The 24,720-nt window shown below is 30.9% G+C and overlaps 3 protein-coding genes across 4 annotated transcripts in view; 2 read left to right on the top strand and 1 right to left on the bottom strand.

The window, feature by feature from the left end:
- The window catches only part of LOC111695545 (neuropeptides capa receptor), a 34,645-nt gene extending 23,956 nt beyond the window's left edge, over nt 1–10,689 (top strand). The window contains exons 11-15 of the mRNA XM_023464911.1: nt 1,565–1,632; nt 2,733–2,806; nt 6,249–6,368; nt 7,196–7,300; nt 9,661–10,689. Coding sequence (XP_023320679.1) covers nt 1,565–1,632; nt 2,733–2,806; nt 6,249–6,368; nt 7,196–7,300; nt 9,661–9,762 — 469 coding nt within the window. The 3' untranslated portion in view covers nt 9,763–10,689. The remainder of the gene's footprint in view (nt 1–1,564; nt 1,633–2,732; nt 2,807–6,248; nt 6,369–7,195; nt 7,301–9,660) is intronic.
- A 1,436-nt stretch (nt 10,690–12,125) lies between these two features.
- Nucleotides 12,126–14,081, top strand: LOC111695547 (uncharacterized). The gene is made up of 4 exons (XM_023464914.1): nt 12,126–12,637; nt 12,815–12,906; nt 13,008–13,093; nt 13,191–14,081. The coding sequence occupies exons 1-4, from the start codon at nt 12,416–12,418 to the stop codon at nt 13,445–13,447; spliced, it is 657 nt and encodes a 218-aa protein (XP_023320682.1). The 5' UTR covers nt 12,126–12,415; the 3' UTR covers nt 13,448–14,081.
- Nucleotides 14,082–16,624: 2,543 nt separating this feature from the next.
- LOC111695546 (zinc finger protein 771) overlaps nt 16,625–24,720 on the bottom strand; it is an 11,424-nt gene continuing 3,328 nt past the window's right edge. For both annotated transcript variants that reach the window (XM_023464913.1, XM_023464912.1), the window contains 6 exons: nt 24,244–24,337; nt 21,756–21,832; nt 21,299–21,398; nt 18,694–18,748; nt 18,081–18,319; nt 16,625–16,986 (listed from right to left, as the gene is read on the bottom strand). In XM_023464913.1, coding sequence (XP_023320681.1) covers nt 16,689–16,986; nt 18,081–18,319; nt 18,694–18,748; nt 21,299–21,398; nt 21,756–21,832; nt 24,244–24,337 — 863 coding nt within the window. In that variant the 3' untranslated portion in view covers nt 16,625–16,688. The remainder of the gene's footprint in view (nt 16,987–18,080; nt 18,320–18,693; nt 18,749–21,298; nt 21,399–21,755; nt 21,833–24,243; nt 24,338–24,720) is intronic.

Genomic DNA, 24,720 nt, shown 5'->3' with positions numbered 1-24,720 from the left:
GTTTATCTTTTTGATCCACGAATGATGGAATAGGTTAATAAAATAAAAGAAAAAACATGTGGTCTGTATGAAAGGCCTTGATATCAAATATGATTTTGAAATTTGAAAGGTCATCTCTAAAAGGTCAGAAATCTACAGGGTAACACACAAAGGATGAGACTGTAAAGACGACCTGAAACTCTACAAATATGATGATTCTTAAGTTTATATAAGTCTTCTACATTAGATATAGTCGTTTAATGGCTTATTTTATGATTAAGTAAAGAAAGACATACAGTAGTTACCGAGAATCATTGATATCAGTAAACAGACAGTATAAATTCTGCAAAGACATCACTGAAGTCTCATCCTTTGTGGGTAACCCTGTATAAAAAATCGAATATTGTAAATTTAAACTTTTCGATTTTTAAGATAAAACACTGAAGTTTAAAATTATAAAAGGTAAACAGAACAAAAAGTTTTAAAGTCATTTTCATATTTGAAAAGTTTTGATATTTTCGTTAATTGAATTACCTAGAGATTCAATGTTTCTTTGAAAAGATTGAGAAAGATGCAGTTTAAAAATTAATAAAAATAATATAAACTGATACGTAGTTAAGGTACAGGGTGTCCCAAAAAACATGGGAATTCAGTGACGAATTCGATATCGTCTTTTTAAATAGTTCTTTGATTTAGTATAGTGTTACCAACTGAGAAAGCTGTAATCTGTAAGAGTTTCGTCTGCTATGTTTACATTTTGTTTGTTTATGTTTTGACTGCATACGGTTGTACTTAGTAAAACAAGCAAATTGCAGTATACAAACAGAGTAAACTTGTCATTCTTCAGAGTAAACTTGTCAGTCTTCACTGTTCATCTTGCGGAGACAGTATAGGCACATCTTTGAAGTCTTTAACCCTTTTCATAAAATAAACTCTAGCAGACATAATAATATTATGGCTTTTGAAATTAGGTATTACAATGCTAATTCATAGCAAAGACGATATACAATTCGTCACTGAATTCCCATGTTTTTTGGGACACCCTGTATGATGGGTGTACAAAATTTATTGCCATTTATTTTTCTAAGTAAATGTCACATTAAGTTAGGATAATAAAATTACATTTAGTGTTTCTGTGAAAAGAAATATATTTAAAAAAGCTTGTTTCCTTTCATGGCAATATATCTCGGATTTGAAAAAATGAAGACGACTGATTTTTTTTAACCTGGTGAAACTATTGTGTAAAGAGGTTGTGTCAGTGTCTAACATTGACCTCAACATTGAAATCATCAAACTCAAATTTTAAGCTGAAGTGGAAAAAATGGAATAAGAATACATAGAATCGATATTGCACGTACTGGATTCCAAGAATTATCTTAATTGTTGTTTTCATCATTTCTCTAAACAGAAACACGGCAATGAAAAGTCTATTGCAAATATTATAGTAATCTATCTTAACCCGTATTTTTGAAAACTGTAAAGCAGATAAAAGTTTCTATACCTCCGTCTTTTTAATCTTAAAAATGGCGGTAGCGTTAAAATTTCCTCACAATCTGTTTACATGTTTTGTTCGTTGGTAAACCAGGAGATCAAGACACAGACAGTCTAGAGGTTCCCCTCTTGATAATAGGAAACAAATTATCAGAATGCTAGGTAGGTGGTCTTCAAACAGATTAATGGAATGCAAGATAGGTCGTCTTCAAGCAGATTATTGGAATGCAAGATAGGTCGTCTTCAAACAGATTATTGGAATGCAAGATAGGTCGTCTTCAACAGTTTAGCAGAATGCTTAGTAGGTCGTCTTGAAACACTTTATCAGAATGCTAAGTAGGTCGTCTTCAAACAGATTATTAGAATGCTAGGTAAGTGGTCTTTAAACAGATTATAATGCAAGATAGGTCGTCTTCAAACAGATTATTAGAATGCTAGGTAGGTGGTCTTTAAACAGATTATTATAATGCAAGATAGGCCGTCTTCAAACAGATTATTAAATGCTAAGCAGGTAGTCTTCAAACAGATAATTAGACTGCTAGGTAGGTCTTCAAAGCAGGTTATCTAAATATCGGTAAGTCTGAAATATAAGGATGAAAGGTCGTCTTCGGTATCATTAACAAACAAAGAATAATTCTATTTTATCTTTGAACATTGTAAATTGAAGGAATGGTATTCTTACTATGTAAGTTAGGATTTGAGTTCCTACAGAAAACTATAATTTAGCCAAATAATATTTATTTGAATTTTAACTAACAAATATTTAGTTTTCAAATTATAAATCAAATACAAATTTGTAACCTTTTTTAAAAACCAAGGTATCTCTGAAAAAAAAGTGGGTGTAAGCTTTATCGTCTACGAAACGTCTTTTATCGTACTAAACACTAAACAGTATTTCTAAATGGGGGAGGGGGGGGGGGTAAATACCGAAAAGAAGATTTATGTGTTTCTAAATGCAACCAGTAATCTAAAATATAGTTATTTTTATACTTGTTGTATGCTTTGAAAAATCTATGAAAAAGAGGGAGAGTACTGTACAACACTTTTTTAACAATAAAACGACCTTTAGAAAGCTAAAATAATTAAACATACTTTTTTCAGAAACACCATGTAGAAATATTTTTTACCAACTATGTGTTTTAAACGATCTTTATATCGTATTAAAGCTGAAATGGCTTCAAAAGACATTGATCGTATGTGACATGGAAAAAGATTTCTAAGAACTTGGACTAATTAAACGTAAACCATTGTTTATATTTTAGTTGCTGTTGTTATTGTATTCTTTGTATCCTGGGCTCCATTTCATGTTCAAAGATTGGGATACGTCTATTTTAAGGTATGTCATTCATGAATACGCCACAGGCATATGTACATTGTACAATGTACATAATTTACATAAACTTTATACAAATACCAGCTTGGGAACTTTCTCAATTAAAGTCAACCCACTTAATTTAGAATTTTTAAACCAAGGTAAGAACATTCATGTGGGTCTACCGAGTTCCCCAATCAAAATTTAATACAAATCGGTCAAAGGGGTTCATGAGTTATAATCGGACATACAAACAGAGATCACAACTTTATATATATAGATAGATACGTCAGACAAACTAAAAGAACGAATCCCCAATAAACCCTCCAAACAATGGTTCTTTAGAAATAAACATATCATGTATGTAAAGATCCCACAGTTGGGAAACCCAATAAAAAGTTTCATGGTTATCCAATCAACTCATTAAATTCAATAAAACCCAATAAACATGTATTATTGCACTTAAAGAAACCCTTAGAAAATGCGTAAATACATTTATAGATATTACGTAAAGTTGCGTCATTCTATTTAGGAAAATCCAGTAGACATGGTAGATTTAGTTAAACTTTTTTGAATTACTTCATTTATAGATTTAATTCAAGCTAAGTCTAAACCCCCTGAACCGAATTTAGTGAGTTTGTGGTATCGCTTAACTGCACACCGCCGGTTCAAATACTTCCTGAAGTTTTAACTTAAAATACGTGGTTCAAATTTGAACCAACAAAAGATAGTTGAGCGACTTAGCTCAAATTCCTTAAATTTGGTCCCCTGTAAATTTTTCACGCCGGTTTTGATCCGGAGATATTATTATTATATTATAAAGATTTATTCACACACAAAGATTTAAATACATATATAAATGGTGTAGTTTAAATTTGTTTAAATAATTTGAATATATAGTTTTACAAAAGAAAAAAGAAAAATATGCAAAATTATGCACAAATAGGAGACATTGATCATTACTAATTAAATAACATATTTATCATTTCAGTTATTACGTAATCATCGAATCCTTCAACATAAAAACTATTCATTCTTGTATTTAAAAGTTACTGTAAAACCGCGGAACTTTCCATTCATGTTCCAATGGGACATCAAAATATATCCAGCTGTAGTTGGATCGAACCACGATCAAAACTGAATCAGACTTTTAGACTAGCCGCGCTGAAACTCAAATTATAACATTTGTCTTGAGATTCAATGAAACCAACCCAAACAACATAAATTGACTCACTTGAACTTTTTAAAAAACTTATAGAAAACAAAACAATTATGCTCTGATCTTCATTTGTTTTAATTGATGCCTAAATACAGTTAAAAAGCATATTAATTAACATTATCATTTGCTTGAACAGACTTGAACTAATTGAAATTATGGAATATACAATTCTGCAGATTTAATTACTCTTATTATGTTTAATTACTTTTATTATGCGAATAACAAGCGGCAGTGGTACAGTTAAATCAATTACAGGGTAAGAAAGATCCAAACCGTGTTTATGTTCCTAACCTGACACTGGTTAGGGCACAAATATGACGATCAACGTTTTAGTAACTCTCCCTGTGCCATTGCAATAATTAATTTAAGAAATTATTTCCAACATATAATAAAGCATCAAAATTAAAAATAACGCTATTTACTTCTAATCTAAAATTAAAACCTTGAGCAGTTGATCATTTTTGATAAAAATCTATACCATTTTCGAAACAATTCGAGGTTTTCCATTTTCGCATATGTCACGAATTTAAATCTTGGACAGGGTTTGGAACATTAACCAGCTTCTTTAACAATCCATAATTTGATATTATTCAATAATTCAGGACAAAACGCACTTTTATATTTTACAAAATAGCATGCACAAATCGCCAAAAATATTTTAATTTTCTAAATTATTCTAAAATGTGTTTACAGACTATATTTTTAAATACGGAGTGAAAAGATGATTTCTGGCTTCCTTCATTTTTAACGTAAAATATTTCTGTTTAATTTAATTGTTAGAACAAATAATTGTATATAAGTAATATTAGAAATCTTCAATGTTATAAGTTGCTATATCTTAAATTATCAGAACAGAATATATCTTTTACATTTTTATTGTTCCAAAACGTGTTTTGCGACCAAACTGTGAATTTGTTTAAAAAATGTGACATTTTTTAAACTGAAATCGATAATCCTCAAAAATTTTAATTTCTTTATTAGTAGGGGGGTTATAATATTTAAACTGTTCTAAATTGAAGCATGCAGGCGGATTCTTATTCTCGGCCTAAATTAAAAAAATATGAACCATTGAAAAGATAACTTTACAGAGTTGGCTGAAATCTAACACTCAGTGTCAGGTCTGGGCCAATTCACATTTTTGAACTTTCTTCCCCTGAATTACGTTTCGAATTTTTTTTGGGAAAGACGAGAATTGAAAAAATATTTATTTTTTACTCATATTTTTTTTACAAAAATTATTTCCTCCCAGTAGACCTCCGCAAATGGATTTTTTTTAAAATTTGATGTGCTTTCTGGAGAAAATAATATATTTTGCTTTTCCTTATCTTTCTTCAACATAATGGAATAAATTATTACATTTCCTTCTCAGATATGAAAACAAAAGTGTTTTATTTCCAGCTCATCTTCATATAAATTGTTATTTTCTGTTTATTCATAACTAAAATGATGCTGAAATATTATATTTTCTTTAAAGCCTGTGTGAGAAAATTTTAGCTTTTTTTCTGAAAATGATGTGGCAAATATAATCAGGAAAAATAGATGCAATATCATCAAGCTGATGCAAAACTATAACAGTTTATATGTTCCTTTACCGCCAGGTTTATAGGGAAAAGGTTCCGCCACAGTTTTCTTTAATTCAATATATAGAATAGCAAGTCCTATTTACAATAGGACCCTTTAACCATGGAGGATATTCTTATTTTTCCTTAAGAAATGTGGATATCCCGATTAATTCTTGATCTCCTCTTTTTAACAATCTGAAGTTTAATTTTATTCCCAGTTAATATCTGGGAAATTGTCTTAACTGTAATCAGGTGTCGATTATAGAAACCGAACAGCCAACCAGAAGCCGAGAAATTTCAAAATTATGGCGCTCAATCAATGAGAAAACTTTCATTGGTTCGAAGACAGCAGATATATCGAAAGGAAAGGATTAAGCAGAAAATCAAAGTGTCGTCAGGGGATACAGGGGAACATCCATTTATCCAATACAATTTAGCTTTCAGATCAGCTTATGTTTCTTTTTTCCATTCTGGTTTCTCATCTAAATAGACTTGCTCATTATGCCTGATAGGAATGCAGGAAGTTATTAGAATTTGATATTTTTTTTTAGAAAACGACGATACAGTATTTTTAGTTGTTTCTCAAATATATCATTTTCAAAGGGCAGCATTGTGCATTTTTTGAATCGGACTCTTTAGATGAAAGGTCTCTTTAAACAACATTTAAAGATCAGATTTTTTACAGGAGAGTGAATCGTTCCGGACTGTGAATGAATATCTGTTCTATTTATCCGGGTGTTTGTATTTCCTCTCATGTACTCTCAATCCAATACTTTACCATATCATGAATGTGAAATATAGAAAGGTAATCATTATATTGTTTCGTCATGGTGTATGAATAGTCCTATTATGTCTTGTCTTATCTCGTCTTGACTAGTCTCGTCCTACAGTGATTAGCAGAAAACTGTAGAATGAAGGACGACACTAAAGCAATACTGAAGTGTATTTGATGTTGTTACAATGCAATTAGTTTCCCTAGTAAGTTTTAAAACACTTATTAAATGAATTGGGTCTGTTTACACTGCACAATTTCTGTGATTTACGTTTATTGGACTTTTAAAAGTCAGGTAATGAGTCTGGTTATTCTTTCTTGTCTAGTCGTCTCCTTTCTGGTTTAGTTGTCTCCTGTCTTTTCTAGTCGTCTCTTTCCTTGTCTAGTCTTGTCCTGTCTTCTCTAGTCATGTCCTGTCGTGTCCTGTCTTGTCTAGTCGTGTCCTGTCTTGTCTAGCCGTCTCCTTTCTAATCCTGTCCTGTCTTTTCTTGTCGTGTCCTGTCATTTCTAGCCGTGTCCTGTATTTTCTTGGTTTAACCTGTCTTTTCATCGTCTGTCTCCTGTCTTCATCGTCTTGTTTTATATTGTTATGCCTTGATCTTGTCTTGTCTAGCAATGTCTCGTATAGATTACACTTTTCCATCTAATCTATATTTAGACAAAGTCTTGGTCTTAAATGTATTGTGAACTTTTGAATATCTTGATTTTGAATTAAATTGTTTGTTTTTTTATCTAGGCCTTTGCTTTTAGCCTTTTCCATGTTCCTACTATAATCTTTATAAGTTTATTTATTATGCCTTCTCTTTTTAATTCGAAATCCCTTAACTTTTCTTTTATCTTTTAAAAATCTATTTTTTCAGGCATTTGTGAAGACGTTTTGTACTCAGGGTCCTGATCCTGGTAGTATCCAGGTACCAACCTGGATTTCTGCTCAAACCTCAACCACAATCATACCCAACAGCAGGGTAGGTCAACTAATCGATTAGATTAAGTAGAAGTATGATTAATCGACGCATTATAACTTATATTCTAATCAATGCAGCTTAAAAAGCATTTATAATAGTTTCAGTTTTAAACAATATTTCATATGAATTTCTTATTATTGAATTATCAGATAAGAGTAAATTAGGTAGCGATCTATGTCGAATTAAAATCAAATTCAGCAGCGCGATTAAAGAGAAGGGTTTATGAGCTGAAATTCTCTTTAATCGGGAATACTAAGTTTCAGAATTGCTTTACAGCCTAATAAGTTCGTTAACGAGAATTAGTTAATTAAATTTTTTTGCAAAGATATGAATTATAAATTATCAACCTCGCACGGATAATTAAAGTATTAATTATTAAGGTGGTAAAAACAACAATATCAGTCCAGAGAACTGGGAATAAAGCAATTAAAAAATAGAGAGGGGGGATGGACGTGATAATTTTATAAGAATATATTTGTGTGTACAAAATAAAAATCTTATTCTAAAGTTTGACCAAAAGGTGATAATTTTATCTTTGATTGGGATGGAAATAACATAAAATCTGAAAAAAAACATTCCTTAAAAGTTCGCCTAACATGATGCTAAGCCCAAATTTAATTTATAATTTTATATCCAAAGTCCTAAACCTAATAAAAAAAAATCCTAAGTCTAATTGAAAAGACAAAAAACATAATGATAAATAATTCATAGTTGTGCAAATTGGGATATTGCTTGCAAATCCCAGATATTGCATGCAAATCCCAGATATTTAGCAAGCTGAAGGTTGCTTGTATATTTATATTGTACTCTAAACTAATCTCAATTAATATTTTACACGCACTGCGTTCTTTTTTGTATTTTGTGCAAATTACTTTTGTTTACATCTTTTATAGGTCTCGTAAAATTAGTGCTCTTAATAATTTGAAAACGATTTTATTTTTCAGTGCATCCAGCAAATGTTCTACAGAAACGAAAATATTTAAATATTTCATTAAATCAAAAACCAATTTTTTGTTTTATGCTTTTATGCTCATGGTTTCTCAGAAAAGTCGATAAAAATCCGGAATACAATCCAGATAATAGCAAAGCATATGATTAATATTAAATACAAAGGAAATTAAGGTTTTTATCTGTTCCGTACACGATATGTTAAATAAAGAAAATAAATTTTTTCCACAAACTATGATTTTCTAATCCCTATATCTTTGCAACCGAATTTCGTAGACCTTAGATATTTCAAACTATGAAATCCGTAGATAAAATAATCTCAGCTTGCAATATCAAAGGATTGCACCATTAGGTTGCAAAGATAAAGTTATTAGAAAATTTGAGTTTGTGGCAAAGACTCAATTCCTTTTACTCGACATTAATAATTTCTTCTTATTGCAAAAAGCTCTCCTGCTAAAACTTCTCAATATAAACGTTAAAGATTTACAAATGTGTGTAAAATGTATCTTTTTTTAAATTTTTTAGTTGTTCTTATTTTTGTCTTTTATTTTCAAATTTAAAACTTTAAAAGACTTATGAAAACGCTAAAATGATCCTTAGATTAATATCCCACGGGCAGCCGCAGTACATTTGAATTTTCGAGCCGGGTCCTAGTTTGTACTATACCTAGCTCTATGGAAAGAGAATGAAATTAATAACTAAGAGCAGTGAAAATATTTGATAAAAGACAGGAGATATAAAATTTGAATATATTATATTTAGGATTCAGAAAACCTATAGAAACAATTTTACTTTTTCTAAAAATAAAAATTTAAATCTTTAGGTATATCTAATCAAGCTTTTATTTTTATTTTAGATTTATATTTAAGTTTACATTTACTCATTTTGGTCACATTATGCATTCATATTTGCGAGGAGGAGGTTGCTTCCTGAATATTTATAGATCTCATGTTGGACTGGTAACAAGACAAGGTCTATTAATATCTTCAGGGAGCATTGTTACCCCTCGGCTAGTCAAAATTTTCTAGGAAGATAAGAGTAGGAGCATTAGATCAGTCCAGGTTGAGGGCGGAGAGAGGGATAGAGACAGTGGCGTACTCAGGAGGGGGGGCTGCCATCCCTTAAAAATCTAATTTGTCCTTCTAAATTGACTTCACCAAAATGAAAAATAAGTATTTTTGAAATTTCCGTGCTCCACACAAATCCGGCTAAACAATTGAAATTTCAAGTTTTTCTTCAAAATCGATCTCCCTTATTGTCCAGGTTAGCCAAGGGGTTTTAGTACCATCAACTCTGTATCTATCCTGAATTTACATTTTTATAACGGAATTGAGTTTTGTCCAAAATAAAATCGATTTTATTTTTATTTGTAAAATTGCTATGAACAAGATATTTATGTTTTAATTGTCTAGGATGTTGGTTCTGTGAGATTGAAGTTGATAATTAGAAGAAACTGGCAAGCAGAGACAACTTTAGCTTTAGATTCAGATAGAATATCAGAACATGCTCTTTAAACAATCAGAATATGCTTTTTAAACTAATATAATGTCAGAACATGGTTTTTAAAATAATAGGATATCCGCACATGCTCTTTAAACTAATACAATATTAGAATATTCTCTTTAAACTGAAATAATATAAGAACATGCTCTTTAAACTGACATAATATAAAAACCTCTTTAAGCTGGCATAATATAAGAACATGCTCTTTAAACTGACAAAATATCAGATAATGCTCTTTAAACTGACATACTATCTGAACATGCTCTTTAACTGATAAATATCAGAAAATGCTCTTTAAACTAACATAATATCAGAACATGCTCTGTAAACTGATAAAATATCTTTAACAGTCTCTGAACAGCTGAAAAACGTGCTCATTACCCAAACTCTCATTAGCTGGTAATGGGTATAATACCTTAACTCTTTTAACTTACAACATTACAAAACGTTAAAACCTGAGACCTGAATGTAATGGTACCTTGTCAACCAAACTAGAGAAGATGTGCCTGAGCTACTCGTAAACAGACCATGCATTGGCATGCTGGTTTAATACAGCTTCAAGGTCTTACAAAGGGAGGTATTGATAAGTTTGTTAGGTCAGACAACGTTTAGGCTCGTTTCCTCTAGGTTGGTTTACTTAAAATCTAAAAATCTTTATAGCGACTGAAGACTGCTCTACGAGTGTAAATATTGTTTGTCAAATGTTAATTGTTATAAATGTATATAAAACATATATATATATATATTTGTTGTTTATAATTTTAATCATTGTGCAAAGTTTACAGTTCATAAAAATACAAAAAAAAATCAACAAAAACAGCTGAAGGCAGCTCTAATACGAGTGTCAATATTGTTTGTCAAATTGTTGTAAATTTATTTAAAATATAACTATATATGTATTGTTTATAATTATATTATAATCCTTGTGCAAAGTTTAATGATTCATGTTAATGTTTAAATATACAACTATGTTTGAATGCATTTATTAGAACCTAAAAGTCTAAGAATAAAAAATGATATTGCTGCATTCGAATTAAATAAATTTTTCCTTTACAACTTGCTTATTTTATTATAAAACAGAAATTTTTTTAGTGCAAAAAATTTTATGTATTATGAGGATATTTCGAGTTTCACCAAGACAAAAACTAACAACTTGGATCGTTCAGAGATATGAAAAACATAAGTTTTTTTTTAAAAACTAACAATTTAAAATAAAAATATTTATTAACGATCGCTTTTTACAGAAAAAACGATTTTTTCGAAAACACGATATTTGTTTTTACTGTAAGAAGAACGATTTTTAAAATGAACAAAATTTTTTTTTTAAACGATTGAAAACAAATCGAAATGGGTCGTTCACAAACGATGAACGAACAAAATAAAAAAACCGAACGCCCCTACGCAGAAAGTTTCTTACTAACCTTTTAACCTACTCTAAATCACTGTTAATATTTATACTAAAAGCATAACTAAAATCTCGAGGAAAACATTAAAGAAGCAAAGATTTAAATTTATCCAAATTGAGAGCACTTAGAAATTGAAATGAAATGATTAGAAATACTTTCACCCTGTCACGGTTGACTACTCAACAACTAAATAAATTTATAAACTTCGAATTCCGAATTATTAGTCAAAATGTTATTTGCTTTATATAAAAAATCGTAGGTTTTTTTATGATTTTTGTTGCATCAATAATAATAATAAAACAAAGTTTGCATCACTTTTCCTGACTTATTCTGTGTATGTTTGCTTGTGATCTCTCAACCTTAAAGAACTTTTTATTTATTTCCAGTCACAGCGATCCGTTTCTGCATTACTTGCATTATTTTTAATATCTTCATCTCCTTTCCGATTTCTAAAGAATTTATTTCTAGATAGTTTAAAAGTTAAACTGTTGAAACCAGATCAAATATTAATTTGAAAACTAAATAAGTTTTATAAAGAGTTAAAATTTTAATTATTTTAAATATTTATTTATTGTTAATTTCGAGTTTGGAAACAACTTCTTATTTCTGGCAAGTTTTACAGGATTTTGCATTAAACTTTCAAACATTGTTGAACTTTTTCATTCTATTTATTTTTCCTTTTAGTATGTACTACTATAGTGTAGTTCTTACATAATATGATAATCTTATGAGGAAAAAAAATGTAATAATGGAAATTCTTAAACGAGATGAAATAATCTTGATACATTCTTTAACGAAGGCCGCAGGCCTGAGTTAAAGAATGTATCAAGATTATTTCATCGAGTTTAAGAATTCCATTATTACATTTTTTTCCTCATAAGATTAATATTATATCATAATTGTGAGGTTTCATGAGCACATACCCTATTGAATTTAACTAATTGTTTTTTTTTTCAGGTGATTTATGAATATTTCAAGTTGGAAGAACTGACAATAAAAAGCGTTGTGAACAAGTTTTCGTATTTAAGTTTAACCTCTTTCTTGATTGTCTCTGTCCTTTTTCAAAAATTACAATGCTTAAATGAGGAATCTTGTTTTCAAAATACTTATAATTAAATTTGATTTTTCATTTGATTTAACGTTACATATTGCATGTGGTGTGATTGTTTAGTTAGTTTTGTTAGTTTTGGTTTCTATATTTTAATGCACGTTTGTAGCTAGATTGTCATTTCCAATAATTACTATATTCAGATATAGCATGCCAAGAAATGTGCCGTTAAGTGTTTTAGACGAGGAGAAGATAGAGAGTGGGGGTGGATTAGCTAAAGCGACAGAACGGGATCGAGAGATAATTTACAAACAGTTCATATCCTGGGTTTCAGATCAAACTAAGGAGAACAGAGATATTTCTCTCTATGATGATACAGATTTAGAAAGATTCGTTTGGACTTTCTTTTTCACAATGCGTGTTACTCCTAAGGTTTGTTTTATAAGATGAATGTTATACGTTATATAACACCCCCCCCCCTGTCACCCATGAGTGTCCACAAAAACATTTCAGCCCACTGGATCCGGCATATATATGAAAGTCTTCCTTTATTATATAGAATGTACATTGTACAACCAATATTTGAATACTGTATTTAATTTAATTTAGGGGAAGTTTGTTAGAAATGAGAAAGTAGGCCGGCCAAAATTGAATACCGCACTGAAGCATTTTTCTCAACTGAAGATGTGTCTGAAAATGAAGTATGTATATTTATTATCAATATTATGCTAGAATTTTTTTCTTTTGCTACAAAATTAGTTAGTTCGGTTGACTCATGTTTAATCAATATTTAAATAAATAGGCATAAGATTGATTTGGATGATGCTTGCAAGTTCCCAAATATCAAGAAGAAGATGAAAGCGTTTAGGGAGCAGTTGGCAGAGGAAGGTTAGTTTTATAAACTCCATATATATTTAACAATTTATTTATTCAAAATAAAACAAATCTTTATATTTTTACGTTATTAATTCTACATCTTCTTTAGGACTATCTCATACCACTCACCATTCAGAAATACCGGCAGATACAATTGATAAAATATACAAACTTATTTATCATGTGGATATGGTGCTAAGTAATAGGGAGAACAAGAAGGTTGTGGCTGAGCATTTGGCTGAAATCAATCCAGTTTATCACAACAAACTCCATCATCTAGCCCAGTGGGGTGCACAGGTGAATGAAAATTCTATTTTTAAGAATGTAAACATCTGTTATAATTTAATACATAGAATAAAATTCTAAATATTTTTAGCTGATTGTTACGTTCTTTGATATTCGTCGTGGTGTGGAGAACATCGACAAGTTGAAGGTTGAACACTTTGTGAAAAAGGATGATGAAAATAGACAAATATCCTACTGGAAAAAGGAAATTCATTAATCCATTTAAATCCCAATTGATTAAAAAACTTTTGAATTAAAAGAGAAAACAAACAAATCTTCCCATTTTTTTAAATTAAAAAGATGAATTATTAAAATTTAGGTAACGTTTGAAAAAGATAAAAATCATAAAGTTGGACAGGGAGAGGTGGATAATTCAGGGTTCATTCCGTATATCCAGATTAATGAATACTTTAATCCTGGTGCTCTCTATGAAAGATATCTCTCATATCTGCCTACTCCAGAGTCTGGAACAGCATACCTGTTTAATCAGCCAAAGGTTCTGTCTAAAACCTTTAACTTTATGGATCCAGAGTGTAAAGTTTTCTATGAAGCTAAGAAGAAGGTTGGAATTAATACTGTAAGAAACATGCTTCCGGAGTTATGTACAGCAGTAGGAGCAGAACGACAAACGAACCATCAAGGAATTAAATTCATGTAGACCTAAACTTATAAATAACAAGAAAGTTAGTACTTTCAATGCAAAAGAAAAACAGTTTTTTTTTTAAACTGTGAAAAGACAAGGGTCTAAATAATTAAATTTGTTTTAGTGAGATGTATAGCTATTCACGCTCTTCGAAGAGCTGGTGTTGCCACTGAGCAAATAATGAAACTAACAGGTCATAAATGTATTGAGAGTTTGATAAAATCTTATGATCACACCCTGGATGCTGGAGATAAGATTAATATGGCTTCAACTATAGGCTATGCAGCTCAGCTAGGTCGGGGAAATATGAGCAAAGTTGAAGGAATGATGTTTAAAATTTTAACCATTGACTTTGCTATTAAGATTAAAATTCAACATTAAGAAATTTTATTGAGATAAAAATTTTTTGAATATTGATTAAAACATCATAAAATCATAGTTTATGCAAATCTGCCTCTTCAGAAGTCCAATAAATTCTCGGAAATCAAATATTTTGTTCCTGGTGTTAAAGATGACGACGTTGTTTCTAACTTTGACATTGAAGATATAGTAGTTGTAAACTTTGATACAAGCGTAGAGTTCTTATCCAGTGAAGATGAAGTTCTCATCAAGGTTTCACAGCAGTATGATAAACAAATGGCAGTCAAAAAGAAAAAAGTTCCTGAACCTTTTAAATCTCTCTCTCCTGTATTCTCATCCAGCGAAGATGAATTGTTGATAGAGGAGTCACAGAAACATGTAGAAGAATTAGCAGCCAAGAAGAGAAACGATCAGCAATCCACAAAATCCTCAGCTACTGGAATTGTCCCGGGTTACGACCATGTTTATAGTTCGGCACGAAATTGTGAGTTAAGCAATTTATACAACTCAGGTTTTAACCCTGTACTGAGCGTGGAATTTAATCATCCTCAGAACACCAGCTTCAATTATCTTTTGCGCAATGGACTAAATCATCTCCCTAACACTGGATTCGGTCATGTCCTAAACCCTTTTTGGGCAAGCTCATTTAATCCCGTCTCTAGTAATGGGTTGGTTCCTATTTACAATCCTGATTTTAATACAGTGTTTAACCCCGCTTCCAGCAGCGTTGCCTACAGTAACCTAGTTTCTAATAATGGGTTCAGCACTCTCATTCCTGGTGAGTTGAATAATCCTGCTTATTACAGCACTCCTGCTACAGTGAGGGATCTTGTCAAACAAAATCCATACTTTTTGGATAATAACCCATTGCTCCTCTACCAGAACTCTGTGGCGGCTCCATTATTCCAGGCCCCTACAAGACATATTCTTAAAGAATCGTTGCCTAATCATATGAATGAGATAAACAAACCAGCAGTCGAAAAGAGCAAGTTCAACTATCACTAGTTCAGTTCTATCTAAGCAGAGGAAGAATTCAGTAACAGAAGATCTCGAAGTGGAAGTTATATTTTCCAAGTCTGCAGATAATACTGAAAATCAACCATCTAAATCAACTGATGTCCCAGGCAAGACCAAACAACAAAGTCGACCAAGTCAAATTCATTCTGAAGAAAAATCTAAAAAGAAGTAAAGAAGTAAAAAATTCATTCTGAAGAAAAATCTAAATTTGCTGAACAGGAAGAGTTGACTCAGTCCTTAATGGGAGGAAAGTCAGGAAAGAATTTCGCACCAATCCAAGAACAGGTAATTTATAAAGACAGTCAGTCAATTGTTCTGTAAATCCATTGCTTTTACAATCAAGGAGAAATTCAAACTTTATTAATTATTACATTTATGTTGTACAATTCTGGCTAAATTTAAAAAATAATTGATTTTCTGCTTCAGTCCTGGTTTAAATTAAGACAACAGAGCAAAGTTGATTGGAGTAAGCCTGCTGCAGTTAAAGACCAAAAGCCTTCTAAAAAGAAGAAAGAAAAATGGGTTCTACAGTAGACTAGAATCCTAATCAAGAAATGATTTGACAAAGATTTTTTAGTTTGTTAATTTTTAGTCTGGTTTTCGCTTCAAGAACTAATTTTTTTTATTTTGATAGTTTTGTCATGTCATTTAAGATTAAAATGGACTATCCTGAACTTCATTATTTCATAGTTTTAAACAATAAAAAGGTAAGTGAGCATGAAAAGGTAAGTGAGCATGTTTGAAATAAATAAAAAAGGTAAGTGAGGATGCTTTTTTATATAGAATTTGTTTATCCAACGCTTTTTAATGTAAAATTTATTAAATATTCATAATATTTAATAACCGTGTAAGAATGAATATTCTTCAACTAGTGAAATAATTTTCATTCTTTAACGCTTGGAGCGTGTAAGAATTTGCATTCTTTCACGCTCCGACCGTGTAATAATTTCCATTCTTACACGGTCTGCGCGTTAAATAATAAAATTCTTACACGGTCTGAGCGTTAAATAATGAAAATACTACACCTACAGTGTAATAATAAGCATTCCTAAACGCAAGGAAGCGAACAATATTAAAATTGTTCCTCCTGAACCGTGTAATAATGGGAATTCTTACACGATAGGTTTACTACTATGAAACCGAACAGATATGATATAATACATATTCTACAACATAAAAAAATTAAAATAATGATAATAATATAATTTTTTAAACGAAATTAATAATAAAATTTTTATTTTTGGTTTATTTCTAGCGTTACACAATTTAAAAAGGAATTAATTCAAAAAAGGATTTTTATTTTTATATCAGATCCTCATCGGATAATATTATCTCTTCATCCTCTGAATCTTCATCAATAGATATCTCATCATCTATTAAATAATGATCCTGCAACTCCTCCTCCCCCTTCACCTCCTCATCCTCCTCATCCCCCTCTCCCTCCACCTTTATTCTGTTTTCTGAATTCTTAATATGCTTCAGGGACTGAGAATGTCTCTTGAGTTCAGTTAAGCATCCGAACCTTTGATTACATGAAGTGCAAGCATACTTGAGTTGCTTGAGGTGAACCATTCTATAGTGTCGGTTCCTCGCTCCCAATCTAACCATTTAAATAATAAATAAATACTCCAGAGCTAAAAACTCTTGTATTGTGGATATTGAGATCAATGCTTGATCTCAATTGTTGATCTAAAATTCGACCAATCATAGTGTCGTTTCCAGAAACTGAACAGCTAATCAGAAGCCGGGAAATTTTGCGGACAATTAATAAGAAAGCTCTCATTGGTCGGAACCCAACAGGGATATCCAAAAGAGAGGATTAAGCAGAAAATCAAAAGTGTCCACAATGGATATTGAGGTTAAGCGAATGTGATTAAGGGTATCCAACATAAGAGCTTTCAGGCAGTGTTAGACGTTCCATTCTATCTGTTTAAAAAAATTAACTATTTATAACACTGTTATTTTGGTTTTTGGACAGAAATTTTCTTTTATCGAGAAGGTTCAATCCTTTTTAGATTCCATTTTGTCCCGAGCTTCAGCGATGGACAACAAATTATCTAAAAAGGCGAGAACCTTCGAGATATAGAACAAATTTAAGTCCAAAAACTTTATAGCACGTCGTGCCAAAAGAATAGTGTTAATGTAAATTTATGAAACGTTTGTGGACTTGTCTTATTTCAATGTCTCTTTTACATCAAATAAGCTTTGAAACAAAGCAGAAGTCAAAATACAAAGTTGATTTCAATTTCATTTTCATTTCAATTGATACTTCCAAAAAAAGCTTTATAGCACACGTGCTTTAATGTACAACTAATTTAGCTGTATAGCACGATGATTACTTTACAGCACGTTCATTATGAAATTGATTATAAAAAATTCATTATAAAATATGTAGATATTACTTTCAAGAACGAGGTGTAACTAGAACATAATTTAAAATTTTAAGTTTGCTTTTTCTTAAAAACTGTTAAATGTGCACTTTAACAGAAGAAATCAAGTTTAAACGAAGCAAAACCTATCGTTCGCGAGGATTAATTTAAAAATAATTTTTTATTAATCTTAAGAAAATGCAACTTTAAAATATACCAAATTTTGCAAGGAAGCTTTTGAAAGCCAAAAACACAGATATTGCTAAAAAATGTAACTTGGCGGCAATATTTTTTTTTGCATAAAGTTGTTTAATAATGGTGATTCCTAGAGAATATTCGATCACATTTATCACAAGGATATTCTAGAAGCTTCCCTATCTTGTGAATACATCTCATATGGTCCATCAGGTGTCTCTTTCTGCTAAACTTACTGGAGCATACATCACAAGAGTGTTCTTTTATCTTCTTGTGCACGGTTTTAATGTGATGCTTTAAGTTGTCGTTCTGTGCAAATGATTTATCACAAAGATCACAGAAGAAAGGCTTAATATTTTCATGAACTGCCTGAAATAGATTAAAATATTTAGGATGTTAAACTTTATTTATTTAAAAAAATATAAACCTACAGAAAGGTCTTTAAAGTTTAAAAGTTTAGTTCATTGTTAATACACTAAAATAATAAAAAGTCAGAAAGACGTTAAGGAACTGAGTCTTTGCTACAAATTCCGATTTTCTAATACTTATATCTTGTTAACCCAATGTCGTAGACCATATATATTTCAATCATTAAATTTTCTTATATCAAACAATCTAAGTTTGTATAATATTAAAGGTTTACACAGACTGCAAAGAAATGGAGATTAGAATATTTGAGTTCGTGGCAAAATCTCATGGTTTCTTTAGTTTAAACAAATTATTAAATTATTCTTTTCCCTTACTTTATGCCTTGATAGATGCGAGGAACAGGAGAACCTGGCTGCACATTTATCACAACTTAAATAAAGACTAATAATATCCGACAAGGAAACTATCCTTCCACCTTGACCAAGTATGAATTAGACATAGTCATGTTTAAGTTTCTTTAAACTGTTTATTTTCATTTGCAGTTTCTCATTCTCTGCAAAAGTGACTTAAGCATTTCTTGCATATAAGAAGCAATTGAAAAAATTATCGGAATTAATCACTTTTTGAGTCAGGAAAACGACGGTTTCTTCCACAATTTTGATCAGATTTAGGTTTTAAGGGGCCACTTTAAATTAAGCGTTCAGTCCCGGTAATGTCAATATTACGGACAATATTTCAACGGAAATGAATGAAGTTTAGTCGGAAACCGTCGACTTGATATTTTCCCTCGAAATTCAATACTTTTATTTTCAATTAAATAATAAAAGCACAAAGTAATCTTTAATCCATACCCACGTTGACCTAAGACATATATACGGCCATTTCTTAACTGTCTCAATTAGGGACGGCAATATACCATAATATATCCAGGGGATTGAAAAAGGGTTATATTTTCAAAATATGTAAATTTGATAAAAAAAACTCTCCTAAATTACCCTAAACCTGCTAGCTAGCTCTGCTACACACATGCTTACTGCTTATCCTTATCCTGGCTGATGAGGTTCAAAATGAAACTGGTTTATTCATAATTTATATTAGATCATTTTAGCAAATTTTAGGGCATTCGAAAGGAACCGCAAAGCCACAGAGTCGGAAAAGGTTTAGCTGCAGACGAGGCTTAAATTAATGATTTTTCTGTTTTTGAATTGATTCATTTTCGAAATCAGGAGTCTTAGGCCGTTCTCAAGATAAATAATCAAGCTTCTTTTGCCAATCTCAATATAAATCCAAGCATCATCCGCCCATTCTTTATCTAATTCAAGTTACGTCCTTTTTTAGATTAAATCAAACTAACTCACCCGTCCTCAACCGTTATAAAGATAAAATTATCCGCCGCGAATATATAGATAAACTTCAAGCTTGCTTCGCCCATAATAATTACGTTTAAATAAGCCTACTCAGTACTCAGTCGTTGTCTGGATAAGAAACAAGCTTCTATTGTATAAAGTTCTAAAATGACTTCTCCGATTTTGTTAATGTAAAATCAGGTTTTCTCCGCCGTCAACTTAAAACTAATCCATCCCGGCTGAATTTAAGAGTAAAAGTTTGCATCTTCTTAATATTAATATATTCATGAAGAATATTAATTTCCCAACTATGGTTAGATTCCCCCCCAAGGAGCCACCTAGTTGGATTAAGAAGTGGTTTAGAAACCACTGCTCAGGAATATCACGTGATGATATTTTATAAACAACGCTATAACATCAAAATATTATTATCAGAAAAGGTAACATTTACAATTTTTGTGTTAAATGAATTTGTTTTTAGACCAGATTCTACAACCCTTCAACTTTATCATTGTCTTTCTTAAAACCACGTATAAAATATCCCAAATGTGATCTGTCATTAAACTTTAAAGTTTGAATCTTTAAGATTGATCGATAAAGTTAATATAGTAGTTATTTTCTAATCTAGAAAATGGAAGACAAAACAAAATTAGAAATTCTTTTTTAAAAAATCTGTTTTAAAACAAACTTCGTTGAAGATAGCATGATGATGATGAAGTTAAAGTTATATCTCCATATCATTTAGAAAGAATTAAATATATTGTTTTTGAGCAACATTTATTGCAGTAATAAACTTTTAAAATCCAATATCGTTATTTATGAATTTATTTTAGTGAAGAATGACAATTGTAAGAAGTACTTAAAAATTTGTATCTACAAAATTGACTTAAAAAGAAAGACTATCGGACATAAATTCTCCGGGGGCTGGTTTAAATAGTATTTATTTTTACCAAGTTGAAAATAGAATGATATAAATAGCTGACAGATTTTAATCAGAGCGTAACAAACGTATGATCAAGCTTTTGGATTTTTTTCAAGCCTTGATACAAAAAATTTCCACATTAAGAAAACCTTTTTTGGAGTGTAAAAAGAAAAATGAACTTTTTATTGTGTATCTCCTATCTCTGAAGATAGCAATTGTTTCAAAGAGACAACTTCAACATAAAAAGTGTTTTTATGAGTACTAACCATAAAAGCACATATAAAACTTTTATTTCAAGAATAATGAAATAAAGACGACTAGGGATAAAAATATAAAAGAGCTCTCATCCTTGATTGAGAAGAATAAAAATTTCTGCAAGCACCGGACCAACTTTTAGGCAACTAGAGTGATGTACAGTACTGTTACAACAGATTCTAGATGAAAAAACGGGACAGTACATCAAATGTATCGTCTCCTTCTTGTGAGATTAATTTCAACTAGAGTGTTGTACAGTACTGTTACGACAGACTATATAGATGAACAAACGGGACAGTATATCAAATAGGCAACTAGAGTGTTGTACAGTACTATTACAACAGACTCTAGATGAAAAAACGGGACAGTACATCAAATAGGCAACTAGAGTGTTGTACAGTACTGTTACAACAGACTATAGATGAAAAAACGGGACAGNCCCACCCACCCACCTACCTGTAAGGCTGAATACCGGAGTGGGATCTAATATGTCTATTTAAACTATCCAAAGATTTCATTCTAGTTCCACACTCTGTACACTGGTAAGCACGAACATCTCAACAGAAAAATAAAACTGTAAAGGGGGTGACCGGCTAGACATGGTAGTTGAACTCAGATTGCAATATTTTAGAATTTTTTTAGAATTCATTTAAGACCTATAAGACGTTTTAACGGTGTAAAGCTAACTATATGTACTTTATTATAATTATAATTTCTCTTCAACACTGCACTCTCAGTTAATCTACCATGTCTAGCCGGTCAAATTCACAAGAAGCCTCAGCAACTCTAAGAAAATAAAATAATTGGATCAACACAGTAAAATTTTTAAAATTTCACAAGTTTACATTGAAAATAAACAAATTGGTTTGTTATTTTCTGAAACTAAATTGAATAGAATCTATAATTTTATCACCTGAGTGAACTTTCATATGTTGCTTCAGCTCAGTAGCACTTGCAAATGCTTTCTCACACTCAGTGCATGGATGAGGCCTAGAGGAGATATTTAAAATCGTTTAGAGAATATTTGAAATTCTTTGTTTTTAATCTACGTGGCATTTATTTGTTAACAAAAAACAACAAAGGCACTTCTTAGAAATGTGGAAAAAAAAAACATCAAACAAATCCAAATAATAAAACCATAATAAAATGAACAATAAGGTGGAAGTGTTTCGACCTGTAATTTTAATAAAAAAAATATGGTTTCCGGGTGTTTCAAAGGAAAACTGAAAAAGTTTTTTTTTATAAATATTTTTGTTTTTTTTTCAGAATATTTATTCCATATCAAATACATTGTCAAGTACTTGACAATCTATTTGCTCCATATGAAGTATGAGACACACAAAACCTTTGAGAATATTTTAAGAAAGTAAAAGATATGAGTCTTACAAATAAACAGTTATAATGAGCCATGATAGGCCGGAGCTGCCGGCCATATATTTTACGGAGAATCTGCTTTATCTCTTGATTTTGAATATCCCTGTTTTCTCTGAGCTGAACTGAAAACTTTAGAATAGTGGATATCGAGATCAATGATCTCCTCTTTTTGTTAATCAGCACATTAATATAATCTTTATTTTTATATCAAGGAAAGTGTCGTTTGCATAAGCCGAACAACCAATCAGAAGCTGGAAAATTTTGCTTACAATCAATGAGAACTCTAATTGTCGGAACCCAGCAATCTCCAAAAGAGTGGATTAAGCAGAAGAAGTGTCCCCAGTGGATATTGAGATGAAGGGAACGGGATCAAGAGTATCAACACTCCACAGTGGGCATTTTAATTTGAGGATCGATATGCTTAATCTTTTATAATTCAGATTTTCCTACTAGATTAAGTCGATTAACTACCATGCAGGATATCAATAAAGATTTAATTAATCTGCAGATTAACAAAAGATCCGATTCAAGCATTAATCTCGATATCCGCAATACAAGAGTTCCTATAGCTCTGTTCTTTCATTGGTTTAACACAAAATTCCTTGCCTTCTAATTAGTTGTTCGTTTTCTACACTTCACTGGGAAACGAATAAAAATTAAATTAATCTAAGCTGAGTGGTGGATATCCCTAGATAAATGCTTGATCTCTCTTTTTATTTATCTCACGATTAATTTAATCTTTCGTTTGTTTCCTGGAAATTGTGCAAGATTCCACCGATAAAGTGGCGTATACGAAATCCCGAACCGCCAATTAGAAGCCGAGAAATTTTGAAATTTTGCCCGCGAAATCAACAAGCGAACTCTCATTGGTGCAATCCAGCAGAGATATCCAAAAGGAGTGGATTAAGCAGAAAACAAACAGCTCGAGATCAAGCCTTGATCTCAATATATACAATACAAAAGTTTCCACCAAAGATAAAACAATTATCAACAAAATCTCTTAGTCCTAAGTTACCCCAAACTGAAAACATACATGAAGGGAACTCTTGTTTACTGAATTCATGTTTTATTTGTGTGTTTCTAAGCAAATGCACCTTTAAAACTGATTCAAGTTTCACGTTAAGAAAGTTATTTTAGATACAAAGAGCTGTTCTTTCAAGTTTGATCTTTTCCACGAATGAATGAATGAAATTTCAGGTGTATGTATTTTCAGAATACCTCTCCCCACCCCCTTGAATTTAGTAAAATAAGTATTAACTTACTTACATATTTTAACATTCTTGTCATATCTATAATCTTTCCCTCCACTGTATATCGAAAAAAATAAAAAGATCAAATTTCTTTTCTCATGTCAGACATATTTGAGTGAGATACAAGATTAAATCTGATTCAAGTTTTCTAATGTATAATTTTATTAAAATTGCTAAGTTTTGCTTTTTCAACCACTCGAATTTGTTTCAAAATACCAAACTAAAATAAAATACACGGATATAAAACAAAATGCAATCAAGTTAGAGCAAATTTTAACATTTTAAACTGAAGCTAAAAACAATTGCGCTTTAAGGAAATCTTTTGTGCGGTAGGAACGGTCTCAATACTTGAGGCATGATATATATATTCTCCGTATATATAACTTAGTAGATCGCTATAACCATGAATGGTTAATTTACGCGCGCGACTACTGACGACTATTTAAAAAGATGTTGAAGGAGAATAAGAATAATGTAAGGCATGTCTTGTGAAAATTGTATAAAATTCCTTTTTTCTCTTTGAATATATTAGATTTGTTTCTGCTTAAGGTTTGGTAGGTTTTCCAAGAGAGATTTCAGGGTAATATATTTTCATAAAAATATACTGCTACTCTTCAAAAACCATTTGGCTCTTTTTGTCTAAAATCATATATTTAAATTTACTAAATTTTTTGTAAACAAATATTTTCATTTTTTTAACAAAAATAATGTAACCCGGTCCCACGCATGCCGCCAATGGTAGGAAATGAGATAATCGGCCATCTTCTAAAATATCACCTAAAGCTTGAATGTAATCTTCTCCTGTGATCGTTTAAACCAGAACTTGAAGAAAACTTTTGTTCACAACAGTCACAGGAAAAAGGTTTCTCTCCTGAAATAAAAGTTTTTTTTTTATTTTCCGGAGGAATTTAATAATAAAGCCTTTAATACACATATTCCCCACAAAGTTGTAAAAATTCACAGTCGTCCGCGCATAGGAAAAATTAAAACCAATCCCCGAGTTAATCGACAATTTTCCCCCATTTTAGGAATTCATGACACTGAAATCTGTTTACTTTATCCCTAACTTTTAAAATATATTTAGAAAAGTTTTATTGAAAAATTTGGAATTTTACATGTAGAAAACTAAAATGAAGTAGCTCTTCTTTATCAACAAGATATTAAAAATTATTGTATTTAATGATATGATATCTGAAATCTTTGTTAATAAAATGTCTAATTTTCCAGTTTACAGTTGGGAGAGGGGGGGGGGGG

The sequence above is a fragment of the Eurytemora carolleeae genome, unplaced genomic scaffold, assembly GCF_000591075.1.
Source record: "Eurytemora carolleeae unplaced genomic scaffold, Eaff_2.0 scaffold207, whole genome shotgun sequence".
Lineage (NCBI taxonomy): Eukaryota > Metazoa > Arthropoda > Copepoda > Calanoida > Temoridae > Eurytemora > Eurytemora carolleeae.
Note: the sequence above shows the minus strand (reverse complement) of the source record. Positions and strands in the feature narration are given on the sequence as shown.

Bases quoted from the DNA above. Each gene is read 5' to 3' on its own strand.
- LOC111695547 (XM_023464914.1), top strand. From the start codon at position 12,416: ATGCCAAGAAATGTGCCGTTAAGTGTTTTAGACGAGGAGAAGATAGAG. The intron at 12,638-12,814 runs GTTTGTTTTATA...AATTTAATTTAG, and splicing joins CAATGCGTGTTACTCCTAAG to GGGAAGTTTGTTAGAAATGA. The intron at 12,907-13,007 runs GTATGTATATTT...TTAAATAAATAG, and splicing joins AAGATGTGTCTGAAAATGAA to GCATAAGATTGATTTGGATG.